Raw genomic sequence first — 21,017 nt, forward strand, 5'->3', positions numbered from 1 at the left:
ATTAGTATTTGATGCTAGCCCGTGTTTAATGGTACCCCAGTTTTCCCTAAAACGATGTAGTCTAAATATTCAAATTTCAAATCTCAGCCGTTATATAACAGCCCTATATCAATGATTGCAATTTTATTGCAAACTGAGAAGTTCTCAAATCAAAACCATAATCCCTTGAGGCTAAAGCAAAGAGCTTTATTGAACTTATCCCTCAATGGTTGACACATTTTAGCCTCGGGCTCTGACAAGAAGATTGAAAGAAGAGATCGGAATTGTGAATGAGTGGCAGCCCAGAGTGTTTGAGGATCATCCCAGGATGCTATTGAGTGAAATCCCACAGTGATAAATCCCTAATGAAGAATCAAATGAGTTGACAAATTGTGTTGAATTTCATGGGGAAAATTGAGAGGTTTTAGCTGGAGTCGATTTGAAATGGTGGCAAATGGGACAACCCTCTGTGTGTGAAAGACTCTTGAATAATTCAGGGCTCTCGACTTGGCGAGAAATGTGGGCATTTAGTTGGCACATGGCGGGCAATGAAAGGCAGCGGAATTGAGGCAGTTCTTGAGTCTTCCTGTTTCCTCCTCGTGCCCTCTTTTGTGTGCATTCCCAAGAGAGCACCCCTCAAAATATTTTAACTGTTAATACACAAAATTGAGCCTCTTGGCGTATTTTTTGTCTTGCTGATCTTATTTACAAAAAAAAAAAAGAAAAATAAAATAAAAACCTCTTGAGCTTCTCCATTTACAGAAAGGCGCGCAGTTTTTTATGTATATAGCCTGGGTAAGAATGGGAATCGCTCTCAATTTCTTTCCAGTCGACAAGTCAGTATCTGAAAATAATTGCCGGCGAACAAGTGAAAATAAATAAATCTCCTCTCATTCTTGAAAATAAATATTTTTGCAAAAATAGCTCCACACTGTGAGGGGATTCTCTTTTTTTCACATTATTCTCTCCATCTCTTTGCATTTTCGAGAAAGATAAAACACTCATCAACTCGAGTTTCTCGCCGTGTTCTGACGATGGAAAATTCGATTTGCAGAGTTGCATTTTGTGCAGATCGAAGATCTTCCTCCAGGATGTTTTCAGAGAGCTCCTGAGCCGATTGAGGTCAAAAGTAGGAAGAGTTGTTGGAATTTTCTTGGCACCTTTGAAGCCTCCGTTCATTCATTAATAACGAAATACCATTGTCCCATTCACGATCCTCCCATACAATAAAAGAGGCATTTTATAATTTTTTATTGACAACCATTTGAGGAATCTTGCTGGGCGCTATCTACCATCTCGATAAGACCAGAGTCTCCATTTCAATCTTGAACATTGATCAAAAATCCACCGATTCCGACTGGCTTGCAACAAGATTCCTGGGTTCCCTATCTTCATCCCCAATCTACCCCTTCTACCCAAGCATCACCAACTAGTTGGGACCCCAAATGCCTCTTGCAATTTGAATTCAACACGCTTTTATTTATTGTTTCACCTTCCTCATCTCTCTCTCTCCTGGGCAATCGGTTCCATTCCCTCATCTCTGACCATTTAACTTTTTATTATTGTGCACACGTTTCCAAAGCCACACAAGCGCCAAAAGAGTGTCTGTGTTGGGCCATAAGAAGCGATCTGCAGACCGTGGATTTGATCACATTCCGCAAATTTTACCCATCGACCAACATGGGTAACATTTGCAGCAAATTTACACAGGGAATTTTTTTCCAGTTGGGAACGCGTGTGAAAAGTTCCCCAAGAGACATTCCTTCGGCCCCTTTGGTAGCCAAAAGTTCTTTAAAGGTTCTCAATGATCAATCTGTTCATAAGAGCTTTAAGGACCTAATTAATCAGTCAAAATGTCCAGATTATTAATATGAGCCAATTCGGAATCATCTCAAATTCGATTTGGAATTGAGACTTGAGACCGACAGGAAAAGTAGCCAAATTGGTTCACTGAAAATCGAGATGTCCCTACTACCGTTGATCTTATGAACCTAAAAATTTCATAAAAGATCATAAAATTTTGTCGAATTCGGAGTTATGACAGGAGGCAAAAAAAGAATCTTGAAGAAAGTGGAATCTTAATAATCCCAAAATTATAAAAAATCACATTGTTAAAATATGAATCACCCTTAAGAAGAAAATTTTGATAAGCACTAGCACAAGGGGATGTAGCTCAGCTGGTAGAGCGTTCGCTTTGCATGTGAAAGGTCCCGGGTTCAATCCCCGGCATCTCCACAATCTTTTTTTTTCTTTATTTCATATTAAATTTTTTTTAAACAAATTTCTTGAAGAGTTATTAGCATTTTTGTCAATATTGATAATAAAGAAAAACAGACAGCTGCAATTAATTAGGCCATCTGGTCAACCAGAGAAACTCTGGGTAATAACTTTTGCATAAAATTGAAAAAATTAATACAAGTTCAAAGTGAATGGTGAAAAAATCGCCAAGGGGTGATTAAGTACGTTTTTTAGAGAACCATGAGGAGTAAAATCACATATCACAAAGGTATAACTCGGTGGATCCGATGCATTTATGCAACCTAAATCCACTTAGCCAAGAACCTTGATTTCAAGGTTTTCCACACATTTCACGCATAACATCATCTTGTCAAAAATAATTATTACCCTGTAGAATTTATTAAAATTTCTCCACAAGAATTAGGACAATTCACAATATACTGTTCCTGGTTCGACTATTACAGTTATGAGTTTGTATCCCGCCCGGTAGAAGAGGAATTTTCCACGATACATTGTAAAGTAAATAAAAATTTCAATATTAATATAACGAAAATTTCAATATTCACTATTTTCTAAACTAAAAGAGACTGAGGCTCGAAATTTTTATTACAGATAGCCTTCCTGAACCTTCTTAAACTTACAAAGTTTCAAGGGATTCGAGGAAGGATAATGTAAAGTAAAAAATAATGAAATTTTGAGCCCTATTTTTGGAATATTTGGCTTACAGAATATATCAATACTGATCGTTACGACTATCGTCAAGATAGAGCAAATTATCTTCGACAAAGTTGTATAGGAATAAATTTTCTATAAAAATATGTCTATTTGATATTTTTAATGTTAGCGAGAGTGAAACGTCACAAATTATGCGAAATTATTACAAATTGTCCACAAAATCGACTTTTAGAAAATGATTCGAAAATCACATTTCTTTCGAGATAGAGGAAAATAGTCTTCTGCAATGTTGTAGAGCAGTAAATTTCCTATAAGAATACGCTCATTATAAAACGTTTAAGTTTTCTCAAAGCTCATGAAAGAATTAAATATGCGTTTTGACAAGTTTTGCCCCAGTCTCCCCTACAAAATATCCAAAATGACCTGATACATCGACATATATAAAAAAATATATAATATTACAATATTAAAAGCCATAGTCATTAAACTATTTAGTAATCAAGGTACTGTATTTATAGTACATACTGAGATCCTATTCACAGTTGTAGTTTTATCCTACAATACGTCTTAGATTAAAAAAATAAAATCATTTAGCACAAAAAGTCGTTGATGTTCGAATAATTTAAATAGAGTTTCGAATTTTCATACTAAATTTTCGGTCAAGGTTTGAAAAACTTGTTAATATCGCACTATAAGTAAAAGAAAGTGTTGAAAGTTTAAATCTTAATAATTATAAAAGACATAACAATGAAATGAACGTTGTTCTTTGATATTTTCCACAATAAAACTAAAACACTCGAGACGCTTCGAAATTCGAAGAAAGAGTAGTTCGGCCACCATACGGAAGAAACGAGAAGTAAAAATATCTTTTCTTTAGAATTTGAAACCAATCTCTGAATTTTTAACTCCAAATAAACGGATTTTGTATCTCAATGCAGTTCAATACTATTTTTCATAATATTTTCCTTTTTGAATTGTGTCTTAAGAAATATTTCAATTACAATTTTGATTTACTTTATATTTACTCTAAAAATTTACTAATTTAAATTTATTTTCAAATTGATAAGGAATTCTATGAAATTCTTTGGAATTATTTCAGGAAAACAAGAAATTTATTGCCTTGGTCTTGATTTTCCTACTCGAACTCCACGAAAGAACACCCTAAAGGATCGTATTTTGGTAGAATTTTGGAAATCTGAAGTTTCAAGTATTTTAACACCAAGCTATTTCTACGACTGCGCGTCTGTCCGTCTGGCCACATACGAAATACTTAACTGGTTCCAATGAGTTCTGCACCGGTAAAACTAATTCAAAACCGATAGGATATACCAAATTTCGCCCAGCTTGCAATTTCGGTCACTTCTTCCGCAGACTTACCAATATTAGGATACAGAGAAAAACTGGATCATAAGTAGTAGGGGAAGGCTTTTAGGTTTAAGACACACTCTGGCTTCGAACACTTTATACTTTTTCCCGTATTCTTTTAATTAATTTGACCTATGGCAATATAATTTTAATAACTAGTATTAAGTTACACATTTTCTGAAAATTTTAGGTTAGATTCATTGAAGGAACATGGGAAAATATGAAATGTTTAAAGCCAGATTGCGTGCGAAGCCTGCAGGTCTTCCCCTAGGGTCGGATGAGCGTCTGCTCGACAGGGAACCGCTATTGACACTTTTGTCAAAATGTTGAAAATTATTTAATGTATCTAGTAAAATATAAGTAATATAACTTTTTTCTGTAATATTCCTTTTACTATAAACAGAGATGTGCAAATTTCATATCCCAAATGGTACAGAGTAGGGTGTCAATAGGTGCTGACACGAGTTCTTAAAATGTCAATAGATGTTCCTTTCACCCTATATTCATACAACAAAATTTTAATGACATCAAGAATCGTACAATAAAATATCATTTTGAGGACTTTTAATATGGCATTTTCTTATGTGGATATTGGGAAAGAGTAACGAACTACCAATTCACAATATCTGTTCAGAAGAGAATGCATGGGCTCATCCTGATAGTGAGGAACCTCTTTAACATCGCGATTATAAGATCGCAAAATTTGCAGAAGCAATGCAACTCCCCGTCTAAAGTCAACCAAATAATTAAACTGGCCAATTAAACTGGCAACTGACATTCCCAAATCAAATGATCCTGTTCAAGTATTTTTAACGATCACTGGCTAATTTAACCAATAACCATTTGGCCAGACAAAGAGCTGAATTTGCAAGAGAAAAAAAAATGCGAAAAGGGATCGTCTTAATGAGTTGCCAAATGACTCATAAAAATCCAGTCAAGAGCTAACATCTAGAATATAAGCTGGAGATTCACAAGAGCAGAAGTTCTTGGAAATGGGCGGAATCTCAGTGATTCCCAATATTGGTATTTTCACACACAATCGTGTGAATCACTCCAAAATTGGCCCTCTCATGAGGAACTTGTCGCTGTTTTCGCTGCAGAAAAATCGCCTTTGTCCAACAGTCAATGGCGCTATCCCTCATATTCATCGGGGAATGTCTTAGGCATTGTATTTCAGCCCATGAGTATATATTCACACATATTTTTCGAGATCTTTTGCGCACTCTCGTGCATCCATGTATGTTTATCTTTGCCTTCATTGTGTTTAAGGTCTGGCCAGAAGAAAACGTGTGAGAAAGTATCAATCGCGTCCGAGCGAGAACTTGGAAGGTTGGAGCGCCTTGCCTTTTTTTGCTTCCTCCATCTTCATCTTTTACCATTCCACCAGCTTCCCATCCACCCCCTTGGACCCTCTCGGCCACTGCACACAACTTTTGAGAGACTTCGAGAGTTGTCTACAGCACACAATCCATACTCCCAAGAAGAGGATTCCAATAGCCCAGGTAATACCAATGGATGTTGGTTGGAACGCAGGCAAAAGACGATGGCCAAAGAGAAAAGACCGGAGAAGCTGAATCGTAGTGGTGAGTCGCATTCCAGACGTTGTACCTTTCCTTTTGTAAATAAAAAGGAACCGCTGCTCTTATAAATACATAAGCCCCATATTATATAAATTACTTGATTTTGATATCTTTGATCTCATTTTTTTTACAGTCGTGCATATTCCATCTCTTTCGCCTCCAAAAATGTGAACTGAGGACAAAACACAATTTTCTTTTTTTTTTTTTAATTCTTATTTTTCTGCACCCAGGGCTTCTCTCTGGTCATCTCGCAAAGTCACAGGGTCCAGCTTTCTGCAGGATGCCCAATTTACCAAAAAAAAAAAAATACTCAGTCCACCTACAAGGCATTCCTCCCTCTGGTAAACACGGAATGTCACGCCTCGAGACTCGAATTTAAAAAATTTAAATGATTTTACAATTCCAGAATGCTCTCGAGCCAATAATTTGTGGCAATAAAAATTTCTCGTGGGAAATACGATCCAATAAAATGTGCCATAAATGGAGGTGACGAGCATGAAATTAGGGTGTTTTATGTGGAAGTTGTGTTGACAATTAATACTATCGTAAATTTACTAATAATTTAGAATCAATCGCACTGACAATTCCTTTTTTATTGCAATACAAAATTATAGAGGATGAAAAAAACCGGCTGAAATATTTTGAACAAGTGAAAACTTTACTGTTTTTGAATTAAAACAATATATACATATCATTAAATATTTAATTCCATATTAAATATTTTAGTCCCATATCGTTCTATGATTTGCTATAAGCTTGGAATACTTTGTAACCCTTACCAATCACAAACAATATCCAGAAATACAACTTGTCATGGGGATTGTTTAAGTCTTAGAATCTTTAAATTGATCTAAAAAAAATATCAGAAATACTAAAAAAGAGTACACACAGAAAAATGGAAAATTCTTAAACGGAAACACCCAGGAATTTAATTTCAAATCCCATCCAATGAATGCCAATGCCCTAATTCTAAATCCTTGATCATTTAGTTTTAGTTGCAATTTGCAAATCTGTAGACATTTTTCATTTTCCAGCTTATGCTGAACTTAAGTTCCCGATCTCTTAACTTGAAAGAACTAGGGATTCTAGCCCATTTCTTTCGCTCAGAGCTTCTAAACTTAAACGCCTCAGGGATTCACGTCCAATTTAAGTTCCCAGGATCTTATATATTCTTAAATTTGGAGTCAAAATTTTTTTGTGTGTATGAACAACAGTTTCCATTTTAGAGATTAAACGTTCCTGCGCAAATAGTCCTAATTGCAATTTCTGCAGTGTGAACCATTTTTGCAGGATAGTTTTATAGAAATAATGGATGTAAGTTAATCACTGAAATAATTACAGTGCTTCTGATAGGATTGTTTGAAATGTTGGTTTTATGGTCACATGCAAAAAGTGTGTAATATCTCACATGAATGTGCAGTGATTGTGGAATGGCGCATGAAACAGAAGAGTGTTAGCAATTTTTTTGCTGATTGGAGCACGTTATGCAGGATCTTTTATTTCATTTCTATTTAGTTTCATCACAAATGCACATTTGATGCAGCTACTGCTGACTTATTACGACTAATCTCATAAAGAAAATTGCAAATGTTATTGTCAATCATTGCAAAGGGACCGCTCTGTCTCCATAGGGCTCTGCCCTAACCCACAGAACAATTGTGCGCTCTTATTGTTTCTGACCATTCCAATTGTACGTTTTCGCACGCCAGAAAGAGAACTTTTGAATGCAATTTCCCATTGAAATTTCCCGGCTAATTGCGCCCAGAATAAGTACACTTGTAGATGGAATTCCTGAGAGAACAGTTTCGATACCCAAAAGTGTCTGTGACGACCGTGGGATTGCTGCCATGTGATTTCTCCCCGTTGACTGATGATCGTGCTCTTGCCTCCTGCATTCCAGAATTGGTTATTCATTGTCTTGCAACCGTCCTCTCTGACTCGTCCTAATTTATCTCCATGATGCCACGGTGTGGTCCATTAGTCATCTCTACCCATTCTTCGATCCCATTCTCCAACTCGTTTCCACAAACACCAACACGCCAGGAAATTCCAGTGCACCAACTTCAATTCCCATTCTCATGGAAATTGGCCGGTGTGGATTCCATCAGGTAAATTATTGCGCAATATTAAACAACACTTCGGTGGTAGGCTCTAAAACCTTAGCTGCACACCAGCTACCAGGAGGGTTTCAAAGGGACCAAAGAGAGAGAGGGACACACACAGTGCCAGGAAAGAAAAATCCCAAAGACCACACAAAAAGGGACTGCCACTAAAGTGTTTGGTAGAAAGGAAAAGGAAAACTTAATGGGGAAAAGATGGGAAATTTATCATCAATTTAATTTCTTCGTCTCGTCACTCTCTCTTTTCCTGTTTCAGGGACCCTCTGGCGGACTTTCCACCCTCACGCCCGGAGCCAAAAATTTCACCCAGAGCCATTTTGCAATCCCTGCAAGCAATCAATATATGCACGAGGGTTGAGAACCTCTTGCCGCTTGGCAGCATTTCGAGGGTAGAGTCCTCGCTTTTTGTCCGTTTGTTGCCACAGCAAAGGACCGAGGGGCTGACAAGTGAAATTTTTACGACTTTTACAGTTTTTTTATATTTCACGTGTACATTGAAAAATTCTTAGAACATGCGATTTTTATAGGCCAATGGAATGCTATCATTGGAGTTTTATTACAGGCAATTTCAAAGAAATAGGACTACCAGAATTTTTTAAAATTTGCTTCTCAATGACCTTAAATTCGATTTTTAAATAGTTTCTTCTGGTCATAGAATATTCTAAGAGAACTTATAATGAGAAATAGTACAGAATTTAAGTACTTAACCTGCTTCAAGAAGGTGAAAATATTTTTTGACTAAACCATTTAATATGTACATACCGTTTAACTTTAAGAAGCTTCCATACCAATTACAGACTACTTTATCAAGATTCATACACTGAACGTTGTTTGGGGCCTAAGTAAATTTTTTTTAATGCATATAATTTTAAGCAAAGGTCACTGCACATTGGGAGAAATTCACGTCAAAAATTGCATTTTTGACGTAATTTTAACGTTTCCACCTACAGCACCGAAAGCAATTTCTTTCAGAAAAGTAATTTCTGATAAAATTTGGTCCAAATGTGTAGAGGCCTTAAATCAGAACTTTTTCGTTTTTACCTAGTCTCAAAAATTGCATTTTTGACATAATTTTGACGTTTCCACCTACTACTGCAGGCAATTTCCTTCAAAAGAGTAATTTTTGATAAAATTTGGTCCAAATGTGTAGAGGCCTTAAATCAGAACTTTTTCGTTTTTGCCTAGTCTCTAAGTTCTTTTCCTTAGAACCGAATAAAACTAAGATTAAAAAACTATTATTTGTTGAAGCTTCCAGAAGATAATACGAATAAATTAAATATTTTTAACGGAATTTATGTAAAATAAAATAAGCTTAAATTCCATACTTGGTTCTATACGGGTTTAAACTAGGAATATAGCCCAAATCTTGAAGGTCTTGAAATCCTATAACCTGCAGTTTAAGTGGTTTTCAAAATCTAATGAATCGTTTACTCATAGGCGTGCAAGAACCGTTGAAACCGAATAAACGTCAAATGAAACATGTACATCAATGGTCAAAACCCTACCAGAACAAACTTATTTTGACGTTTGTTCGGTTTCAGCGGTTCTTGCACACATCTGGTTTACTCTTCAATTTAGGGTCGAAGGAACACTTTTTCGACAGGGAACCCCTATATATGCTTTTGTCAAAATGTTGAAATTTATTTAATGCATCCACTAAAATCTAAGTGTAATATAACATTTTTTTCATTAATCTGCGTTTTTCGATAAGGATTAATGTTCGAATTTCGTATTTCAAATGGTATAGAATAGGGGGTCAATAAGTCTTGACACGAGTTCTTAAATTGTCAACAAGTGTTTCTTTCAACCTACTCCAATTTCCTTTAATTTGCTCTACAATTTCCTAAAAAATCCTCTCTGATTAGAAGTTAGAGAAGTTGAGTCATATGGTTTAATCTTGGATCTGTAGAACGTCAAACATACACGCTTATGTTCCTTGAATTCAGTTGTAATATTTTCAATTTGGATAAGAAACTATGATCTCACGAATGCTAGTCAAATGCTCTTAGTGCCTTAGAGTTTTAAAAATGACTTACATTAAATAAATCGTAATTTAAACTTTCATATTAGTTCTGAAAAACATTTTTTTGAAAGTGCATATAGAAAACGCTTTATAAAGTCTCAAGTGATCCTAAACGTTCCTTACGAAATTTATATATTTTTTTCTTCTATCGATGAAGGATTTGCTTGACCAAACTTACACACCAAAAATTAAGATTTAGTTTACCTTCCTATTTAAGTCGTTATTGAACGAATTATTTAAAAATAACTTAATCAAGACACGAACATTTAACACGTTCAGGAAATAATTATTGGAAAGAGTCTTTAATTTGATCTTAAGTTTCTTTATATTTCTGCGAATAACCTCGCTTAAGTAACCTTATATGAACAAATTACACTATCTGAAAATTTTCGTTAATTTTAAACTTAGTCAGTTTGAATAAAGATAACACAAGTAGCACAAGATAAAAGACGAAGACTAGCTCCAGAGCTAAAAGCTTTAAAGTCTTGTTTAAAGTTTATATACTCAATTTTTATTTCTAAAACTTTACTGTTTTTCGTATTACTTTTGCAATTTATGAACCTTAAGGATTCTTCAGATGCTGGACTTAGTCACGCGATTAGAATCTGGGGAATGTAGAATAAATTTTGACTTAGGATGTAGTAGAATCAGTAGAATAATTGCTATTAATCCCTCGGACACGGTTTAGGTACTAATTTCTACGTAATTATTTCGAAACGGGAGATACTTTTGAATAGTATCTTGTTGTATGTTAGAGTACATCAGAGTTCGACACTGACTGAGTCCAGTACTATTGAATGTAGTCTTGGATTATCTAACTTCCTTGATCTAAATCGAGGCGCCATGGATTTTGCCCTACACAGGCGATGTGGTGCCAGTGGATAATAAGGCTCTAGTGTTGTACGCCCGTATTTTATGTAGTTTATTCGTTAAAAATTTGCCAGATTCCACCTAAAAAGCATTTTTATCTTAATAGGGTGAAAGGAACGCCTATTGGCACTTTAAGAACTCGTGTCAGGACCTATTGACACACTACTTTGTACCACTTGGAATACAACATTTGAACACCTATCGTTATCAGAAAACGTAGATTAAGAAAAAAGTCATATTATTTATATATTATTAGATACTTTAAATAAATTTCAAGATTTTGACAAAAGTATCAATAGGGATTCCCTGTCGAAGAGGTGTTCCTTCGACCCGATAATGTTGTAAAATTATCTAAATACGTCTTGATAGAATCCAAATTCCTATTGTGAAATTTTTATAGTAATCTTTATTCCGTTTCTGTGACTACTGAAGGTAAAGTGGCGCACTCTTATGGCCTCTACACACTAGAGAAAATTACGTCCATATTGAAGCAAATTCCCTACGCTTCTGTAGGAAAAACTCTTCAATATGGACATAAATTTCTCTAGTCCGTAGAGGCCATTAAGGAGCTTCTAAGGAAAATTCAACACAAAATTCTCATTATAATCCATTCAAAGGTGCATTAAAAGACTTGTCAAATTCTAGGTTCTTATAAGGCAGCTAGTTTGCTTATTACTTACAGTAGAGTCCCGCTATAAGCCATCGCTCTATAGTCCACAATTTATCGACTGTTGATTTCAAAACATTTATTTTAGGTTAGGTTATGTTTTTTAATACGCGACAGGAAATTTTGTCATAATTATTTTAATATTTTTGGCAAACTTTATTGAGTAGTTGTGATAATTGTGATTCATAATGAATGATTAATGATTAATGATTCACAATCGCAAAGAAAGTGGAAGCCGTCGAGCAATTTCAATACTAAAAGTCGTTTATAATTTAAAAAAAAAAATGACATGGACTATAGTGCGACCCAAGTGTCAAATCTGGAACCAAATATGGACTATAGCGAGACTCTACTGTAATAAGTTTGGCCCCTAGCCTGTAATTTTCAAATATTTTTAAGAGATTTTGAGATTTTTAGGCATTCACATGAAGTAGTACTGAATTAAAATTGCCGACCTACCCATCATTCTAATTATTGTGGTAATTTTAAAACAAACACCTCCAACATTTTTTCCCTATTAGACAAAAATACGTTAGGGAGAACCTTTTGAAGTTTGATGAAGCAGAAACGAGCTCTTCCTGCTCGCCCATTTGAATTTCACAATAAACGCAATCACTGCACCCGAAACACTGGTACTTATCCACCCCCTCGAGCGGAACACACAAAGCCGCCTGTCAGCTTTTATTCACCATCATATTGGCAATATTCTGTCTTTTTCACCCTCAGAGACACCCCTTTCTGCGGTGACACACCACCAACCAACAAAAAAATGCTACTCTTTCGCACATTAAGCTCCCAAAATACATATCCGGGGAAAGGATCTGTGGAAAAAAAACGGTTTAAGGCTAACACGTACCTTTAATGGGTTCCTTGGGGATCTCATTGGGATTAATTCTGAGTCCCTTGGTCTCGAAAAAATGTGTAACGGCGGCACAGACGCCAGTATTGAGGGATGGGGCTGGTGTTGATGGAGTCACCAGGCAGATGAGGAGGAAGAGGATACTGGGTCCCATCCAGGACATTCTCAGGGACTTTCTCGACACCGCCTGTGAATTTCTGCACATTGGCGACATTTTGTGAGGCTTCTAAACTAAACCCTTGGCATAAACAAGGTAAATCCTCCAAGTTCACAAACTCTGATCCCTCTGATGCCCCAGGTGTTCAGTAAAAAAAAAACAACAAACTCAAAAAACAAGGCAAGGACTATAGCAGCAATTGCATCCCGGAATTCAATGATGAGATAGTCACAAGGCACTTTGCTAACAATTACTTAGCTACCCTCTTAGGATTGTGGCCCATTGAGAAAAGACACCATTCCAAGAGTTCACAAATTCTCTATATATATGCCACCCACACTCACACTTAACACACACAGGTATACACCGTTTTTTTGTTCTTCTCTTCAAGCCCTCTCAATAAAGAAAAATCCTTTTCACGCAAGTTCCTCTATGTCCTGATGTTGGAAAAAAAGAAAGAGAAAAAAACAGAACTGTCTAGTGAAGTTCACGCGATAGGCACGTCATCACCCGTTCAGAGTTCTCGACTAACTGAGGCCACTTCTCTTATCTCTTTCCCGGACTCCCAGTTCCTCTTGCAAATGCCGAGACAGAGACTGTGTGTGCGCACGAGAAAGAGAAAGGGAGACACCTGAGATAAACAAATGTGACGAATCCATCCAAACACAGATGGCGTCACCAACGTTCATTCAATAAAAATTCAGTGAGTCAGTGGCATACCTGCAACTCTTCCCTGAAGACAACTTCCGTTTTTCCGGCCGCGATATCCTGAAAAAACAAAAGGTCAGTAATTTAAATTTCAAATATTTGCAATCAGCTAACTTCATGCAGCTAAATTATTGCACTGTGAAGTCAGCACAAATCAACATTTGACAAAAGAAACACTTGTTTTATTTCTCAGCTGAATCCTGTTTATTCACATTTCATCCTCCCTAAAAGTACCAAAAAATTTGCTCTAAAGACTCTAAAGATCTCCAATCAGGACACAAGATAGGACAGCAACAACAGAATTGGTGGTAAGCACAGCAGAAATCGGAATTATGGTGTTTTCAGTCACTCAGGAATGCTGGTAAGCTTCTTACAGTTCATCCTTCTCTGCAGTCTCCTTCTCCGTCTGTGGCTTTTCCACAATCTCTCCATGGAGCTCAGCATCGGCCCGATTGAGCACATTCTTGATCTCCATATCATAGCTAATCCACTCAGGCACAATCCTCTGAGCTGCCGTCAATTTGGCCTCCTTCGTTTGAGGATTGTTGCAGAGATCAATAACTTTGGCTGATCTTAACCCTTCATCGCTGCACCACGTCTCGCACCACAGCCAATCCTGCGGCAAGCTCTTAATGGCCACCTGGTGGATCATATTGTTGGGAAGATCCTGATCCAAATTTGAAAGACTATTGGGATCCTGACTTAGAGCCTGGTATTGCCCTCTGAGTCGATCACCAGCTGCAATTTTGCGGAAACGCTTGAGATCTACCACATACAATGCTGAGATGTGGTACCGCCTGCCCTGAAGGTGATTTCGCCAGTAGCCTTGTTTCCAGAACCTGAAACCCTCCATCTCACGCCGGGAATCGCAGAAGGGAGTATAGGCGTATGGAGCACCATTGAGATCCATCGTATGCAGCTCCTTGATGTCCGCTCGGACAATCTGCAAGGATTATTTTTTGTTAAAGATCATTTTTGGTCTTTCGAGCCGTTATTTTATTTTTCACAGATTTAACTCACCGCATCGGCATCTACGAAGATGATCTTCTTGACATCAAGGGGAAACAGGACATCCAGGAAGAGAATTTTATATCCCCAGATGATTCTCTGCTTCTCAGTCTGCTGATGGAGCCATCTAGGCCATTTGTACTGCACCAATTCGTACTGAACATTGTATTCTTTTGCCATATGGGGCAAGGAGTCGATAAACTGGGGCGATAGGTAGTTCTTCAGGAACCAAAACTTCACTGGAGACTGAAAAAAAACAGTTTTTTTTTAATAGTCAGCAATTAACTTCTGGGAAAAGACATACCTTTGTATGTTTTATTGTGGAGACCATCATTATTCTAAGAAGACGTTCGTAAAGATGTCCCGAAGCCACAGAGAAGATATTGATGACTTCAGAGTCCTGGGAATCAGTTCCGCCACCAAATGAGCTCGTAATAGAATCCCATATTCCAGATTGTGCTTCTGAATCATCTCCCAAGAGATCAGCATCCTGTTTATCTGGTTTCTTGGTGACTTTGACTTTTAGTACATGGGATTTCAGTGAACTAATAATGACTCTGGTGTTGTCTCCACTATGGACGGTATTAGGCCCATCTGCACTCGTGACATCGTAGATGTCAGAACTCTTTCCATGCCTCAGTCGTAGATTCCAAGCTCCAGGAGTTGCCTTGAGCTGGAAGTATCCTAAGTTCGCCATTACGATCGTATCGACAATAATAGGCTGCCTATTTGTGCCCAGGGTGAACTGAAGTCCTCTTGGTGGAGCTCCCGACATAGAGTCAAAGCAGTGACCTTCCAAAAGTAGATATTCAAGCTCATATTCACTATGAACCGGACCATTGATGTCCACCAACTTAATGTTGTCCAGATCATAAACTGAGTTAACGACTTCAACTAGCCAATTCTCTGGAACTTGAAGATTTTGGGTGAGCAAAGAATTCACCGGGAGTCCTGTGAATTTAGCAATGGGTCCTTTGGAGGATTTTCCATCTGGACTGAATTGGATCTCTGGTTCAACGACGTATCTGTAGAAGTTCTTTACGGGCATGTCACTGTGCTTATCGACTGCACAGAGATAAACTTTCATATGACAATTGAGTACATTCCGGAGAAGAATGAGGATTGGAGCTAATTTCTGTGCACCCTTGGAGGCAGGGTCCAGGACACCAACTATATCGAAGAAGGGTCCGTTGGTGACTTTTGGCTCCAAATTGACGACAGTGTGATCATCTTTAAGCTCAGTTGGCATGGGGTATCGACTCTTTGTATGAGTTCTGGGCACGAGAATTGACACTAGTTTGACAATCATATCACTGGTAAGGGTAGTTTCTTCACTTAAGGATTCCTTAAGGGTCTTCCGGATTTTTTCTCCGTACTGCAGATAACTGAAGCGCTCCAAGAGCCCAAAGTCTTCAGTAGTGAAGATTTCTTTTGTTGCAAGTGGAGCCAGGATTCTTCCATTCATAATCACGCCATTTTCTGATTTCTTGAGCTTCAGAACTCGCTGACAGTAGACTCTGAGCATCTTCAGATGGAGCGTTGTGGATGAGAGAAGATCCTTAGTGGCTTTCGGGACATCTGTTTTCGCTAAATCAGATGCACTGATTAGTCGACTAACCAAGTTTAAGGCATCAGTTGGCGGCAAGGAGTGACTAGCTGCCCAAACGAGATTGTTGAGATTTTCCCTCGGAGGCTTTGAGGATGCCTCTGAATTGGGCACAAAGGTCAATCTCACGCTTTTTGTGGCCTTCACGAATTCAACAGCATTCCGGAAGAGTTCCAATCCATCATTCGTTGTTAGATCAGCGATCACGAGCAGCGTGATGAAATGCACTTCATTGTCCTGGACTTTGGTGAAGGAATTCCTGGGTGCAAAGTATTTAACATTGTCCAGAAGAGTTGCTGTCATATCACTGTTGGACAATTTAGCCATTGCCTTGATGTTCTCGAGATCTTTGTGAGGCTTTCCGCTGACATCCAGATACTGGACATCTTCAGTTGAGAGAATCTTAGCATTTAGCCGAGGCATTACATGAGGCAGTCCCATCAGATAGTCCACAAGATCATCATTGTCTGAAAGTTCTCCTTTGTAGACTGCCTTCTGCAGGGATGGAGTTTGGGACATGATTTCAGTAAGAACGGTTTCCTCGAAATCATCAGAAGTCAAACCGGTGCTGGGAAGAGGAACTCCATTAACAAGAGCACTGGGCGAGGAAGTCGATCCCAATCTCTGGACAAATTCCATTGAGAGTTGACGTCCGTAGTCGTAGTCTGAATCATCATCCAGGATATCGGTTATTTGTTCAGGAGTTAAGCTGGAACTTGTTCTCTTGAGCTGAGTCCTTATGTCTTCCAAAGTGAGGTCTCTATCTGACTTGACCGATGAGTAGATATCTGTCAAAAATCCTAAGGCTTCCCTTGGACTCTTCTTCTGAGTGACGTAATTGAAAGCTCTCAAGACGGCATTGTAGATCGTATTTCTTTCACCTTCGGCTTTCTGGAAGTCCAGGACAATACCCAGCCGAACTGGAGCAGAGTGGACAACAAAGCTCTCAGCCAGTTTTAGGATTCCCCTAGCTGAGGAAGTCACAGGATCGACAATCAGGACGAGGTTGAATAAGTTCTTCCGGATGTTCCTCAGCATTCCTGGGAAAGTTGGTCTCAAGAGTTCCATAACACTCGATGACCATCGCCGATACTGAGAATCATGTTCGATATCATTGATCCAGACAATTGAAGAATCCCTGAAGTCAATTGCGAATTCTTTAGCTGAGGATTGAAGGTCCAGAGCAATCAGAGATTTTGCAGATTTTCCTTTGACTCCAATTGAATGAAGTCCATCCAGGGAACGCATCTCGCTCTTCAGGGTTTCCAGTAGATTTTCCATGTCGATGGTCTCAGCATCAAAGAACAATCCGTTGATGAAGAGAGCTGCGTCCGGAGGCTGAAGATTTAGATTCCTCCCAAGAACATCAATGTTATGCTTCATTTCCTTCTTGAAGCTATCATCAACTGCGGTATGGATCAAGGATTTGGCCTGGACTGGGAAGTTCTGGGCTGTGTACTGAATAATATGGAGAGCTTCATCGCTCTGTGTCGCAGCAATTTGATGAGCTGCTTGGAGTCCCAATTCCTGGAACTCCCAAGCTTTGAGTGGAGCTATTTCATGAGACTTCTCCAGGAGTCTCAGCCTCAGAGTTTCCAGTGACTGGGAGAGTTCAGGATAGCGTGATTTGAGGATTTTGAAGTCAAATCCATTGACTTCGGTTTCTCCAGTGTCCACCTGATCAGCTACATTTTCCCCAGGAGTTCGTGGGGAATCATCCTGACTCTTGTATTCTGTTGATTTGAGATGGAGCTCAACACCATATCCTGATAGCCGGACCTTCTTCTTCGAACGATTTTTCACGTAATGCCTCAAGACATATTTCACCTCTCCGGACATTGCTCGGTCTTTCAAAAGCTCATGGAATTTCCTGAATTCTCGAGTTCCGATAACTCCGTAGAGTATCGCTGTGTTTTCGCTGATCTCAGAGCCAGGGTATACATGATCGAACTGGAAGAGTTCCAGCGATCCGGAATTTTGGGCTTTGATTAACTTTGAGGCATCTGCAACTGAACAGGCCACTTTATCTCCAATTACCACGAAAGTTGATGCCTTGCAGTCGCTCTCTTCCAGAACTTCCTGAGCTATTTGCTGATGAGCTTCAACGCGAGGAGATAGGCTGTGCAGGGACAGGGATAATTTCAAGAGACTCACTTGAGGAGCACTTAGGAGTTTTTCAGCCACCTTAATTGTCTGCTTATAGCTTTTGGAGTCATCTGGAAAAGACCAAAGAGAAAATGGTCAAAAGAAGTAATTTTAATTAACCATCATTGATTAAATTACCTGCTTGGGCAACTTCCATGTCCAATTCATTGACTGCATCCACAAAGTCCCAGAAGAGGTTGGCATTTTCATCAGCCAAGTACTCAGACACCTCCAGGGCGTAGGGGGTGATATTCCACTTGGCATTGATGAATGTTGTTATTGGGTGACTAGTGGAAGCTGCTACCTTTCCCGCAGCAGCCACTAAAAATAGCCAAATGACTGCGAAATAACGCATTTTTCGCAGTCACTTTTGTTCTCGCGTTTTAAAAATAATCTCCTTTGAGGTTATGTTACTAAACTCGTACGACTTCTATCGCTCCCGCGACATCTCCGAATACTCCTTCACCTCAAACACCCGCGACTTCGTACAATGGTCAAAGTGGGAGGCAATTGGTCAACTTCAGCTATGTACTTTTCGCACTTTTCACCCTTTTTCCAGCGAGGAATGAAAAGATTACACGTATACCGATGACATTTCACTTCACCAAACATTAACTAACACAATCACGTGCAGAGTCTCCGGGAAGAGATTTACCTTAAAGTGGTTTGGGCATGAGAAAAGTCTCCAAATACTATTTGAAAAAGCAAGTGTAACGGTTTTGAAGATGGAATTGAAATTGCTAGAACAAATTTTCAATGAAAACTAACCGAGTTTTATTCTTTTAAATTATTGAATATATGTTGAAATAGATTTTTAAAGGATTAATTATACAAAATTCAAAAATTACATTGAGGTGGCACTGTAACAGCTATGACCGCTATGACTGACTAATTGGTCATTAAAAAAATAAATGATGCAATTTCGTCAATTACATCAAATAAAAATATATAGAGAATATTTTAAAAGGTTTACCTTCTATTTTATACTAATTATGTAAATTAAAAATATATATCTTAACTTAACTTAATCTTACCAATAACCTTAGCTATTTCCTAATTTTATTTATACTGTTTGAAAGGTATTACTACTGAACACAAATCTTGTACTCTTAATGTAAATCTGTAGTCTTATTGTTGAATAAATTAAAAAAAAAACTATATCTTGTGAAAATTTAGGGTTAACGACTAAAATGGGATTCCTTGCTGAATTTGGATATTATTACTCCATATTGTAAAAATCTTATTAGGTAAATACTTTAAGAATAGTTTCGTAATCCTAAAGAAATATTTTAATGCATGTTTTACTTTGATATTATTTAACATTTATTTGTATTATGATTACTATTTGATTAGTATAATAATAATAGTAATTTTATTTATAATAAATTATTATAATTATAATTTTAAGTATGATTTATTTTTAATTTCCTAAATATTTAATTAATTCGTTTTCAATCTTTCTATTATTGATTATTATATCTACTCACTTTTCTTTTTTCTCTTATTTGATTTAATATTGCATTATATAGGGTAAGTGTGCCAAATTTCGGCATAGTTGCATGCAAGCGTCAAAGTCTAAAGTTTAAATTGTAATATTTTAAATACAAATTGATTTTTTTTATTCTTTCTTCTGAAACAGTATTGCTGGGAAGGCTGGGAACCTTGTAGACAGTTTGTCGTCTTTATTTACTCTAAAATCATTCTCAATACATTTTAAAATGAATAAAAATTTAGACATAGCTTTGGTGCCTATTTCGGCCACCTTCATTCTCATAGTTCCTTGTCCTTCGGGAATTCTTCCAATATCTTTTTCACGTCATCTCGTTTGTTGCAGCTACATTTTTTGTTATTCTTTTGCATTGTATAATCTCTAGAGTACGTAAAATCTAAAAGTTCATGGAAAATCGAAGAACAAAAAAGGTGGCCGAAATTGCGAGCTGGCCGGAATTAGGCACACTTACCCTAATCTCTTTGATGGCGGTCCACTCTCTTTATGAGAGATACGATAAAATTGTACTATTTCAGTGGTATTTCAAAAGAATTCAAAGGATTTCCTCTACAAAGTCGACTAATGCAAAATAGTCTTTAGTGATTATTTTTAACTTTTAATATTGAAAAGATTAAAAACGTACTTTAAAAATTCAAAAGACTTAATGCAATGCAACAGTCCAAAGACCTAGAATAACATTCAAAATTTTGGTGAAAAGGAATTTTTAACCAAGACTGACCTGAAAATTGAATATGTACTACGTCAGATATCCCATTAAGTGTAGTGACGTAAATTTATACTAACTGGACAAGTTCAGTCTAAAAATAATTTTAGGTCACGTCATAACCAGGAAAGATAACCAGCTAAAATTTATATTTTTCAATCTTTTTACTTCAACCCTTCAATTCTGAGATATACTTTCTGAGATACATATAAAAATCGATTCATATTCTGTGATAAAAATCTTGAATTTTAAAGTTGCAAAATTTTGAGGGATACTGCAACAAACATTTAAAAAAATGTAAATTTGAAAACGTCAAACTCTTTTGAAATTTCTTTAATTTTAAAGTCGATCAAGAAGACTTTTTAAACATCTATGCTGAAAATTATAACATGAGCTTGAAATATGTGAAGCGTCATTAACTTTTAGCTCAGAATCGTACATCTTCAATTTTGGCACTAAATACTTAATTTATATTATCTTTAAGCTCTTTATCTCAGAATTGAGGGATCAGTTTCAACAGATTTAATAAGTATTTCGTGAAATATCAAATTGAAATTATTTATGATCCAGATGAAATCATTCAACAAAAAAATAATCCACGCCCAATATTAACCACTTTGTCTGTGATTTACAATTTAAAAGGCATAATAATTCAAAATGAAAATAAATGCTGTATGGAATCAATGCTTAAAATTACCGAATAATTTGAATTGAATTGAATTGAATTTATTTCATCTCATTCTTGATCTTTCCCTTGATCTTGAGATTTATAAGAATATATCTTTTACTATTTTCTGGCTCTTG

The 21,017-nt window shown here is 37.1% G+C and overlaps 2 protein-coding genes and 1 non-coding gene across 3 annotated transcripts in view; 1 reads left to right on the forward strand and 2 right to left on the reverse strand.

The window, feature by feature from the left end:
- LOC129797955 (glypican-4) overlaps positions 1–13,093 on the reverse strand; it is a 69,112-nt gene extending 56,019 nt beyond the window's left edge. Inside the window, exon 1 of the mRNA XM_055840850.1 lies at positions 12,374–13,093. Coding sequence (XP_055696825.1) covers positions 12,374–12,590 — 217 coding nt within the window. The 5' untranslated portion in view covers positions 12,591–13,093. The remainder of the gene's footprint in view (positions 1–12,373) is intronic.
- Trnaa-ugc (transfer RNA alanine (anticodon UGC)) lies at positions 2,142–2,214 on the forward strand. Its single transcript has one exon. It is a non-coding gene; the product is annotated as a tRNA-Ala (tRNA).
- Positions 13,094–13,421: 328 nt separating the features above from the next.
- Positions 13,422–18,633, reverse strand: LOC129797958 (UDP-glucose:glycoprotein glucosyltransferase). Its single transcript, XM_055840851.1, has 4 exons — positions 18,139–18,633; positions 14,554–18,071; positions 14,262–14,495; positions 13,422–14,184 (listed from the first exon to the last, which is right to left on the reverse strand). Exons 1-4 carry the CDS (start codon positions 18,353–18,355, stop codon positions 13,612–13,614), a joined length of 4,542 nt encoding a protein of 1,513 aa, XP_055696826.1. The 5' UTR covers positions 18,356–18,633; the 3' UTR covers positions 13,422–13,611.
- Between the last annotated feature and the right edge of the window lie 2,384 nt (positions 18,634–21,017).

This window comes from Phlebotomus papatasi, chromosome 1, assembly GCF_024763615.1.
Source record: "Phlebotomus papatasi isolate M1 chromosome 1, Ppap_2.1, whole genome shotgun sequence".
NCBI lineage: Eukaryota > Metazoa > Arthropoda > Insecta > Diptera > Psychodidae > Phlebotomus > Phlebotomus papatasi.

Coding starts and splice junctions, on each gene's coding strand:
- LOC129797958 (XM_055840851.1), bottom strand. CDS start 18,355: ATGCGTTATTTCGCAGTCATTTGGCTATTTTTAGTGGCTGCTGCGGGA. Junction 14,496..14,553: donor CCACAATAAAACATACAAAG/GTATGTCTTTTC, acceptor GTTTTTTTTCAG/TCTCCAGTGAAGTTTTGGTT. Junction 14,185..14,261: donor TCTTCGTAGATGCCGATGCG/GTGAGTTAAATC, acceptor TAATCCTTGCAG/ATTGTCCGAGCGGACATCAA.